Below are 12,063 nucleotides of genomic sequence, written 5' to 3'. Positions count from 1 at the left end.
CCTGTATTTCCCATGAAGTCTGGAGAGAGATTAAGAACAGGAGGCATTGGGATTTGTCATTGAGCAGAGGTTAAACCCCGCCTATTAGCACGGGGTCGCAGTAGCACACAGATAAAGATTTCCTGTTGTGTGGTGTCAAAAAATCAATAGCTCCGCCGCGATGTGCTCATTTGATATCAACAATAGTCTTTTTAAAAATCAATTAGGCTGGATAGAGGAGAACTTCAGTGTTGGGTTACACCTTTCTTTTTCTCTCCCCCTATTTCACATGGCTATCCAATCAGACAGGCTGTTTGTTGAAGCTGTTCATTCCTATTGGACAATCAGGTACAATGCCCTTATTACCTCCACCAAGGAGGTTATGGTTTTACTGGTGGTTGTTGGTTTTTGTTTGTTTATTGGATGGTTGGATTGTTCACAGCATAATTCAAAAAGTAATGAATGGATTTTGATGGAATCTGTTTTGGAGAAGTAGGGTATGGGCCTTAGAGTTTGGTGCTGATCATCATCTGGATCCAGGAATGTTTTTAAAGGATTCTTCACCAATGTCTAGAATGCTTGGACAAAAATGGCAATATAATGTCACATTTGATCTCCCACACACCAAAGTCTGATCTGAATCCAAGCAACATTATATATGAAAGAAAGAAGAAGAACGCATAGTTGCACTGAAGAGCCAACAGAATACTTTGTCAGGTACAACCAAGTTTATGTTTTATATACATATATCGGCTTCACATTCATTGAAATGAAGCTAATGTTAGCATGAGACTTTACCCAGCCCTTTTCAGTGTATTCCATTTCCATTGATTAAGCTCACTCAGTCAGTACCTGACAAGCCTAACAGACAAACAAATCTTAGAGATCCATAATTTTATATGAACACTAGCCTGGGCTCCTAGAACACCTGTCTACCACCTTCAGCTCTGTGCTCCCTCTCTGTTATTTTTCCCTGTCAACCGCCCTCCCCTAGCCCGCACACACTCATTGGTTAATTGCGTTAGTCATTTTATTAATAACGAACTGATTGCTTTGCTCGTCAAAGAGGCCTGGCCGCCCCAGTGGCTGCTGAAGCGTCCATATTGATAAGCTTTTGTGTGTGTGTGTGTGAGTGTGTGTGGAACAGTATATTGATGTGATGGTGACTACCAGCTGGATGTGTGTGAGCACAGTCTTAGACCGTAATGTGACAACATGTCATCTTGTGGACCTGTGTGTATTTTGTGTGTGTGGGAGAGAGAAGGTTCGCAAGGAGCAGTGTGTGTCAGAGCTAAATGAATGAAGCAGCGTGGATACTGTGGAGCTGGTTGATATTGATAACAAGCCCATCCAGCCTGGTGTTACTGGGAATGGGGGATCCAGACAGAAAAACCAACGCAAAGAATGGTGTGTGTGCGAGTGTGTGCCATTTGCATGCACAATAGTAATGGGGATAGAAGTGATGGTAGTAGCAGCCAGTGCAGCCATATTGATAAGGAGCACTTGGTTATTATCCAGGTCTGTGGCGGGAAGCAGGATAATTAACAGGGATTAGGATGGTTGGAGGCCTCATGGTACCCCCAGTGAACGCAGCTAACCTGCTGGGATTAGCAAACAGCACTCATTAGCAGAGGTGCACTGATAGCACTTTCTCTATACCAATATGAAAAGGCAGTGTTTTATTAAAAACAAACTCCCTGGCTACTTATTCTGCAGTAATTACTGGTGAATAATTAACCACTCACATGCCATCATTTGCATATGCAAAAGTTTGGTCCATCATCTATACCGCTTATTCCTGAATAAGGTTGCGGGGGGGCTGGAGCCAGTCCCAGCTGACATTGGCCAAGAGGTGGGGTTCACCCTGGACAGATCACCAGTCTTTCAGAGCGCTGACATGTAGACAAACAACTACTCACACTCACACTGACACTCACTCACTCCTATAGGCAGATTAGAGTCACCAGTCAACCTAAGCTGCATGTCTTTGGACTGTGGGAGGAAGCCGGAGCACCTGGAGAGAACCCACGCAGGCACAGGGGAGAACATGCAGACTCCACACTGAGAGGCACCGGGTCGGCCTGGGCTCAAACCTGGAACCTTCTTGCTATGAGGCGACGGCGCTAACCAGCGTGCCGCTGGGCCGTCCTATGAGGGAGGGAGAGAGATACACATTTGTTAATCAAATGATACTGACTAATAATGCTGGGTCCTTGTTGCTTGGCCACAACAATGACTCATTTATCTAAATGTATACTTGCATGAAAGAATATGATGCAACAAGTCATGAAAGGAATAACCACACCTGACAAACTGATACTTGTGTCGAGCTTGTTTATGGGTTTATATCTTTGTTGGTTCTCTGAGGTCAAATCCTTGCACTGTTTCACAATGAGGGTCAGTGGAGCTGGTCAGGCTGATAAGGGTCCCATGTGGTAAAGACTGACCAATGACAGAGAGGCAGACAGGACATTGATGGAGTGCTGAGATAAGAAGGGTCAGAGTGGCCAAACTCAGGCCTCACAGGATGATAAGAGATGGGATATTTGCTGGAAAGGCGCTGAACTTCAGACTCTGCAGCCAGCAGGTTAGAGCAGTCATGTTTGAGTTGGTGCTTGACCTGGGATTGAAATTGTATGCCAGCCTGACTCAAACCTGGAACCTTTGTGTAAGAACCTCAACAGAAACTGGCAGCTATTATGTCACAAGGCCAGACCCCAACAAACCAAATGTATTCTATTTAATTTGGTGAATTATAACAAAGCAGTGCAACCAGGTTTTCTTCAAAGTCAAGCTCCACCCTCCAGTCATTCATTAACAAATTTAGCCTTACCTGACCAGGGTCAAATCAACCCCATTTGCATCTGGCATCTGCTCTCATGTGCACTATGGCAAGACAATGAAAACACAAGGCTATATACAGTCTGACATAGTATTATAGTACTTGAGATCAGTCTTGGTCTCAAGGTCTTGGCCACATCTTGGAATTGGCACATTTTTACTCGGTCTTGTCTCGGTCTCTGACAAAGTGGAGTTTATTTTGAGACCAGTCAAGACCACAACAGTGTGGAAAGTGCCTGTGCATTGTCTGTTTTATTTGTTAACATCATTACTTACGTGTCAATATGGTAAGGAAAGACTTCCTTTTCTTAAGGCACTCGCGGTGCCATATTGGCACAGCGAGTGCCTTAATCCGAATGACGTTAAAAAGTGACATCAGAATGAAAATAAAAACAACAACAAGAGTTCCTGGCTGAAAAGGACAGAGGTGGCTTGATCTCAAACAGAAACATAAACTGGCAACAGTCAGTGTTTGAACAAGCGTTTGTATGATTGATCGTCAAGCAAACAACTGACTGGATATTCCTCTGTACTGTTGGGATGTAGCCCCACAATTGGCTAACCCTCAAGAGACCCTTGTGGTGACTCTACACTGTAAGAGTGAAGTTAGTAAATTATGCAAAAATAAATGAGTGTTTTAGTATAAACAACAGAATCTGACTGTATGCCTACTACACTGTATAGGAGCTATTTAATATTTTTGTAGTAGGCGCTCTCCTTTGCTCTTGCTCTTTGTAGACGGCCCCTGAACATTGCTCTCACAGCAGCTGCACAGAGACCAGTGTTACTCATCCTGTGTCTGTGTGTATATGTGGGTAAAGCTCGGAGGATGGCTCGTTTTGATGAAAATCGGGATGTAGCTTGTTGTCTACCTTACACTTAGAAAGAGACACCGTCTGTGTTTTACCAGTGTTTCACTATGACTTATTGATCTGGGAACCTGGAATCTGTAAATATCATTGTGACTTTACTGTAGTCCAGCTTCCAAGGCTAACACAACTTAATTCAGTACACTAGCATCTTTGTTAGCCAGGTTAGCAAATTCTTTAGCTGTAAAATAAGCCACAGTTGTTTTATCTTCGCTCTGTCTGCTGTCGTGACTAAGCTATTAGACTACAACACTTAATTTTGGGGGGAACAATATACAAAAATAATTTTTTGTATAATTGTATAAAATAATTTTGTATAATTTTTGGTAACTTTATAGGACAAAAATATTTAGTAACTCCTATATAGAGTCATTAGTGTCAGTGAAACACAGGCAAACTATCAAGTTCAGTTTAACTGCACCGCTCTGGTCTTGACTCAGTTTCATCTTGCTGAAAAACTTAGAAGAAGGCATCTGATCAGATGCATACTACGACCTGGATGACTGAGAATTTGCACGGACAGTCTCACCTTGCCTTGGTCTTGGGCTTGTCTCAGCTTTGATGCACTCTGGGCTTGGTCTCGGCTTAGGTGGTCTTGACTGCAACACTGTGCCATACTCTATAGGCTACAATGACCTGTAAACAAGATCTGCTGGTGCAGACTACCGTAATCTAAATGCAACCACTATTTTTCTGAGTGATCCTAACAGAAACTATCAGATCAACTGGTTTTGTAACAAATGACCACTGCATGACCCGTGTGTTATTTAATGTACTGTGCAGACTGTCACTGTCACATCGAGAAATGTGTTAAGAGAAACACACTACTTCCTGTGTGCCTTAGCCACAACAGTCTTTCCAATAGTGAAACAGTAGTTTTAACAGCCTTTGGCTTTCAAGGACTTGTTTTAATAAATTGTCTACTTTTCACTTCCCTGCATCCCTCCTACATTTTTCCCTCAAGCCACACTCCTTCCTGCTCCCTCCTCCCCTATATAACCCCAACCCCACCGCCACCTCCTCCATCCCCCCACTGGCTGTGGGAAAGCCATTTTATCAGCGTCTGTCCGTTGTTCTCTGGTGGGGATAGATACAGAGAAGATAGATGAGTGTTTTGACATGGAGAGTGTTAGACAAACACTCTTATCAGGCCCGCCACTTGAGACCGACCCCCAAAACAGTCTCCTGAACCATGGATGAGATTTTTTTGGGGTGGGGGCTTATGTGTTGTGATCAGGGGGAGAAGTAGATGGTCATAATGAGGAAGCTTTTCCAGAAGCACACCCTGAGGTCTGTCGTGTTACAGAAGCGGCTGGAATTAATCCCATCCAGTCAGTCAGTGGAGTTCCTACTCTCTAGTGCTGCTCAGACTTGTTCATTTATCCTCAAATGTGCAGAGCCTTCTCTAAACTACGGACTGCTGCTCCTCCTGCACTCTGAGCTGTCTTTAGTTTTTAAATAGATAGATCAGTCCTCATCCCTCCCGGCTATCTGGCTCTATCTGGGCTGCAGCACACTCAGACCACAGCCATCACTGCCATCCTTCTACAGTTATCACTTTGAGGAAGTACACAAGAAGTTCCCCTGTTTGAACTGGTTGGGACAGAAAGCCCTCAGCTTGTATCAAACTCCCCCTGCTGTTGACCTGCCAGGGTTCAGGTCAAGTTCAAGCTGTCATGCTGCTTTTGCTGATTGTGTGTTTTTTTTTTTTGTTTTTGTTTTTTTATCTTATCTTGTGGTCTCTGCCAAAAGTTGTGGGTCATGCTTCAAGTGTTAGGGGTTTTTAAAGCTTGAGCTTCAACAATATTTCTATGAATGCTCATTTTTTTAAATGTTGTGCTAAAATAATAGCATATCTAACCTCCCCACAAAATGTTCTCTAGCAAAATGTGATTGATACAAGTGAGTTCAGACTTGATATGAAGCAAAAATTGATGCGGTTTCCTCATCAAGTGTGTCACTGATTACACTCTCTGGATGCTACCAGATGTTTATAAGATCAACATCACTTCTGCAGTAGCTTGGTGCATTTATCTGATCTGGCCTTGATGTTAACCACACCTCTCTTCTTCTACCCCCAGATGACCTTGAATTAAGTGAAGAAAGTGGTGACAGCAGGGTGGTAGCTGCCAGGGACCTTCATCCAGACACAGCATGGGGCCCCTACCCAGGAGTCCTCCAATCAGAGGCCAGCACAGATAATCAAGAGACAGAGGTGAGAGCTCTTATGTGATCTTTAATGCAGGCGTTAACCAGTGGGAGATTGACTTGTCGTAACTGTTTATTCAGTTTTCTAGAGCTGTTAGATTGAAATGATATACATACAACCATAAGCATGATTAAATACCCATTCTAAAATCTTAGAGTAGTTGAATTCTCATCTCAGATTTTGTCCATATATAATACTTGTTTATGTATTCTTAAATTTCCTCAGTTAAATATGACATAACTATTATGGGGTCACAAAACTGTATTGCTAAAAATAGCAACATGCCATTTGTTGATTAACTGATTATCAATCAAATAATATTGATCATAATTGTGATGAACCGATTTTTACTTTGCTTAAAAAAATGCAAACTTTACAAATGCAGTAAATCCAGTAAAAGATTAGCACTAGTACTCAAAGGTTGACCAGCAGAAAATTAATGAAAAACACTTTAGTCACCTATAAGGAAACTGTCAACCATCCCATGTTTGCAGCTTCTCAAATCCGCCGATGAATTGCTGTTGCTCTCGCTGTAAAATGAAAATCTTTGGGATCTTATCTGTGAATTGACAAAAAAATAAGTGTGGAGGGGTCATGCTCTTCTTTAATGAACTGTTATTTTAATGAGTGTTATTTTACACCTTTTTTAAACATTTTATACACTGAATGATTATTTGATTGATCAAAAAACAATTCTAGATAAATTAATCATGAATATACAGTATTTCCTATGTATAGCCTGTTCCATATTACTATAGAATGGATAAATAGGCAGGAATTATTTTAAAACATTAATATCTTAATCAAAAACATTTAGTATTTTAATTAACAGGAAAAATACATGCAGCCCTAAAGGAGGACAAACTAATAAATACAATTAGAGGCCTTATAACACTGAGTTTAGAGGAAGCCAAGTTGTTTAACTGCAGAAAGGTCAAAGGTCAGAGGTTGAATTGTTGGATAACAAAGAGACAATGAATAAACACCTTATCACAAATGTGTGTTGTGCTGGAAATGAAAAGTTGTGTGTCTTTATGTTTGCATGTTCCTTGGGAACAGTGTGTGGGACCGGATGGAGCCCTATCAGAGGCTGGGTTTGTGCATCATGTGCAAGTTCATCTAATCATATGATTCTGATGCTGGGAGAGGCTTCCTGGTGTAGAGCAAAACTCTGACAATCGTACGAAGACACAGGGTCATTCACAAACAGCGATACCTACTTAAATTCTGCAATTGATCTACCTTGATATATCCAAATTCCTTGTCCTGTCTCAAGTTTGTTTGTTTGACTCCAGGCGCCAGATGTAACTCAGTAAATTTTATTCAAGCTCAGCCCAGTTTAACCAGTACACATCGGGGTCAAAACCAGTTTATAGCCAGTTCACAAAAAGTCCACTCTTTTCAAATAAGACCAGATGGTGTTTATACTACCCGGCCCAGCCATACCCCATCAATGCTTTCTGCTTGTCTTCTTCCAGCCTCCCCAGACTCTTGTTCCATCCTCTCTCCTCTTGTCTCATCTCCTCTCCTTTCCTCTCTTCTCCTCTCCTCTCCTCTCCTCTGTTCCATCCTCTCCACTCTTTTCCTCCTCTCCTCTCCCATTCCATCCTCTCCTCCTCTCCTCCCAGCTCTCCCCAGACGTCCGCCTGTCTTTTATCTCCACATGGCGCCATCCTCCTGGACAACAAACCCCAGTGATTGATTCCTGCTTGATAGGCTCTCATTTCTAAGATTTCGTTTATTATCAGTGAGGTTCTGAGTGTGCAGATAGATGTCTATGTGTGTGCATGAACACTCAGTCACACACGCACACACACACACACACACACACACACACACACGCACACTAACTCACGCATAACCTTTTGTTCTTTCCCTCCCTTTCGCTGCCTGTACTGTCCTGTTCTTCCTCTACTGTAAAGTCCATTTCTCTTTATTCAAGGCTTTTACATGCACCGAGAAAGCATCTGCCTCTTAATACCTACTTTCTCTCTTCTTCCTCCTTTTCCGCCCCCCTACTCTTCCCCTCCTATCTGCACTGAAGGAGTGAGGAGACGGACATCCAGTATCTGTTAGAGATAGTGGCCATAATCTCACATTCCTCTTGTGTTTCTCCCCCTGTCACTCTACATCCTCCCCCTCCTCCATCCATCCCTCCATACCTACCTCCCTTGTGGGTCAGCAGGGGTCAGGGCTGTCCTCAGTGTGCTGGAGAACAGAGATCTGCTCATCTTCTGCTGTGTTGAGCCAACTCTTTTCACCCCTTGATTACAGTGGACGTAAAGTGCCAACGCTTTTATCAGAACAATATTCAACTTTATGAAACACTGTTTGCATGAAGTAAAAGATGACTGTGCCAAAAGAGGCACTAACAAAAACAGACATTTACTGTAGTTGAACAGTTTCACACTTCTAAGCTGGTTAGTGGTCACCAAGCAGTTGGGGGTTGGGGTCAGGGTTAGGCCTAGGACTAAGGTTAAGGTTTCTCCCAATTCCATACTACCATACTAACTGTCTATAATACTGGGCAAATCTTTCAACCCTGATACCAGACATGAATGAATATTCTGCACAATCCTGGAAAAACTGTGCTCATAGGTCGATGTTGGTATGGTTAAATCATAGAGATATGTGTAAAGTGTGAGGCCCAGAATTGTTCTGGTTGTATATCTAGGTATACTGGGCTGAATATTTATAGTGTGCACTTAGTCTACCAAAAATAAATATACTTTAACATTTTATACAGTAATAACAGGAATTATACACAACAGTATAATAACACTACCAAATAACTGAACACAGTGACAGCATCATTGTTTCCATAGGTTTAACAGGTATTTTTAAGTGTTCCCAGAACAGGTCCACTACCATGCACAGTTTCTCTGTTTTCAGTTCATTAGCAATGAGAAATGTACAGTATGTTTGCACACTGTTGTCTTTCAGAGAAGTTGGAGTTTGTTGGAAGGGCAATCCTCCTTCCTTTCTGATATCTCATTGGTTGTTTTGTATATTAAATTGCAAACCGACTGTGGTGCAGATAGTGCATTTTGGTTTCCAAGATAGCGTATGCAATGTATGTATGGGTAAGAGTTTGTGATAAACGCTACGTTTGTCTGATCTTCTCCCGTGACTGTTGAACTTTGTTTCCTGACAAGGGGAGTAAACATTGATGCACCATTCCAGTTTTCATCCATGCCTAGAACTTTGCCATTTTTCTTAAATAAAATAAGATTTTAAAGTAGAAGTTAAGGAAATGAAAGTGTATTTTAAAAACCACTTAGTATTTCAAGCAACATTAAACGTGTTCAACATCACTTATGCTTCCTCACAGGTCTCAAACACATTCAAAAAAATCTAGAATTCTAAAATTTTCACTACAGGCCTCAGTGAGGACACACTTCTCCATTCAGTTCAATGGGAAAGTGTGTCCAAACTGAGCTGGTAGTGTAATCTATCAGGCACTTTTTGAATTTGCATCCTAAAGCTGTCATCATTGCTAGTGCTATAGATAAAGTTCTTCAGAAACAAACTATGCCCTCAAGCATTATCCTGAAGTTGAATCACATGTCCATGATGCTGCCTTGACAAACATTAGATGTCATGTGATACAGTCAGCATTGAAAGTTTTCATACCCTCAAGTTTTCTACATTTACCTTAAAATGGATTCTTTTTCTTCATCACTCTACACTCAATACTCCACAATGATCAAATGAAAACCGTTTTTTTTTTGAGTGCTTAGAAAATGTATATTATAAACTGGAATTTTCCATCAGTATCCAGACCCTTCATTTAGTACTTGGTTAAAGCACCTTTGCAGCAATAACAGGCTCAAGTCTCCTTGAGAATGACGCTACAAGCTTGGCACCTTTCCTTTGGAATTTTCTTCCATTCCTCTTGGCAGAATCGTTCCAGGTCAGCCAGGTTGAATGTGGAACGCTGGTCCACAGCCATTTTCAGGTCTCTCTAGAGATGCTCTGTTGGGTTCAGGTCCGGACTCTGGGCCACTCCAGGACTTTCACTGAGCTTTCCAGAAGCCACTCCTGTGTTTTCTTGGCCATATGCTTCAGGCCGTTGTCTTGTTGAAATATTAACTCACACCCTAGACTGAGATCCTGAGAACCCTGGAGAAGGTTTTCATTCGGAATTGCTCTATATTCTTCTGCATCCATCCTTCCCCTCTTCCCTGACTAGTCTCTGCTACCACCACTGTGTTTGACTGTAGGGATGGTATTAATGAGGTGATGTTCAGGGCCTGGTTTTCTCCACACACACTGTTGGGAACTGTGGCCAAATAGTTCAGTCTTTGTTTCATCAGACCAGAGGATTTTGCTTCTCATGGTCTGAAAGTCCTTCATGTGCTTTTTGCCAAACTCCCAGTGGGCTGTCATGGACCTTTTAGTGAGGAATGGCTTCTGTCTGGCTGCTCTACCACAGAGGCCTGATTGGTGGAGTGCTGCACTGATGGTTGTCCTTCTATAAGGTTCTCCCATCTCCACAAAGGAACTCTGGATCTCAGTCACAGTGGGCCCTGGCCCTTCCTTCCCTCAGTCTGGCTGGGCAACCAGATCTATGAAAACTGTTGGCAGTTCCAAATCTCTTCCATTTGAGAACGATGGAGGCTGCCGTGAATGCTGCAGACATTTTCTTGTATCCTTCCCCAGATCTGTGTCTTGACACAATCCCATCTCACAGGTCTGTGGACAGTTCTCGCGACCTCATGGCTTTGTTTTCACTCTGACATACACCATTGACTATGAGACCTCATACAGACAGGCATGTGCCCTTCCTACTTATGTGTCCAGAGGTGGACTCTAAACAAGCTGTAGATGCATCTCAGTGACCACTGATAGGAGCAGGATGCAGCAGAGCTCAATTGCAAGTGTCATAACAAAAGATATTTCAGTCTTTTATTTTTAATAACTTTCCCAAACACTCCATGAACCTGTTTTCACTTTGCCACTGTGAAGTATTGTGTGTAGATTGATGAGGAAAAAATATAACTGAATTAATTTCCATGTGAACAAGTTGACAGGGTATGAATGCTTTCCGTACTGACTGTGTACTGCATATAATTTTGTTGTTTTCAAAACCAGTGGGTGAGAGCTCTTTATGGTAGCTCTTCATGTACACTCACCGGCCACTTTATTAGGTACACTTGTACAATTGTATGCACTTCAATTCAACACTTCTGCCTTAACATCTGTGTTTATGAAGCTCAAAATGCCCCTTATATTCTGACCCTCCCATATACAATATGTAGCTGGGGAGGACAAAAATATAGACACCTCTGGATATAATTTATTCTGTTTTTTTAAACTTCTTGACTCACCTGTATCTTATTTTGGAAATCATACACCTATTTCCAGGAGGTACAGAGGGGCTTAATTCTTTCACCCAGTATCCCTCCATTTTCTAAAGCTTCATGTTGATCATTTTGCATGTGTTAAATTAATGAATATATACTGCATGCTGCAAAGACAAACGCCGAAAATAAATCCTAAATCCAAACATTGTAATCCCAACAGACAGAAGTTGTGAAACGTGCATCTTACTTGACTTCTGTCTTACTCATACCGCCCGTCTTTCTCAGTCTTCAGCCTGACTGGGCTCTGTGCAGCCCCCAGGTCTTGCTTCCTATCGCTGAGGCTGGCATGGCCCACTCAGGACAGACCTGCTCCTTCCAGCATCACCCTGTTTCTCAGTGTCTCTCTCAACAAATTTGGTTCTTATTCGGCCCAGATAGATAAGATATCAGTTTAATGCCAAGCCTACTCACCAACACAGCTAGATGGGGAAGCATTTTGACAAGCCACACATGTAGAGTACATATACACAAAAAGACATTTCAAGTGCAGTGACTTTTATTATTTGCACTGAAACAACATCGAACATCAGTTTGATGTCATCTTAGGCTGTATGTGTTATCATTTGGGTTAAGGTGGATTTGTCAGTTCTGCAAATGAGAGAGGAAGCCAAACAGAGGCACTTGAGATCCAGTCCTTGCCCTCGCTCCAACAGATCTCCTTCATTAGATTTAGCTGCATGTTAACTGGCCTGTGTCATATGGAAATCCTGCCATTTGCATCTCTTGAGAAAGAAGCATAAAACCATTTATCTATTTAAATATATTCTGGCTGATATGGCTGTTGGACTTTAGAACAAGG

The 12,063-nt window shown here is 42.1% G+C and overlaps 1 protein-coding gene across 1 annotated transcript in view; it reads left to right on the top strand.

Annotated features, from left to right (window-relative positions):
- The window catches only part of zfpm1 (zinc finger protein, FOG family member 1), a 114,352-nt gene that overhangs the window by 80,950 nt on the left and 21,339 nt on the right, over positions 1–12,063 (top strand). Inside the window, 1 exon segment of the mRNA XM_020612685.1 lies at positions 5,771–5,904. Coding sequence (XP_020468341.1) covers positions 5,771–5,904 — 134 coding nt within the window.

The sequence above is a fragment of the Monopterus albus genome, unplaced genomic scaffold (genome assembly GCF_001952655.1).
Source record: "Monopterus albus unplaced genomic scaffold, M_albus_1.0 scaffold127.1, whole genome shotgun sequence".
NCBI lineage: Eukaryota > Metazoa > Chordata > Actinopteri > Synbranchiformes > Synbranchidae > Monopterus > Monopterus albus.
Note: the sequence above shows the minus strand (reverse complement) of the source record. Positions and strands in the feature narration are given on the sequence as shown.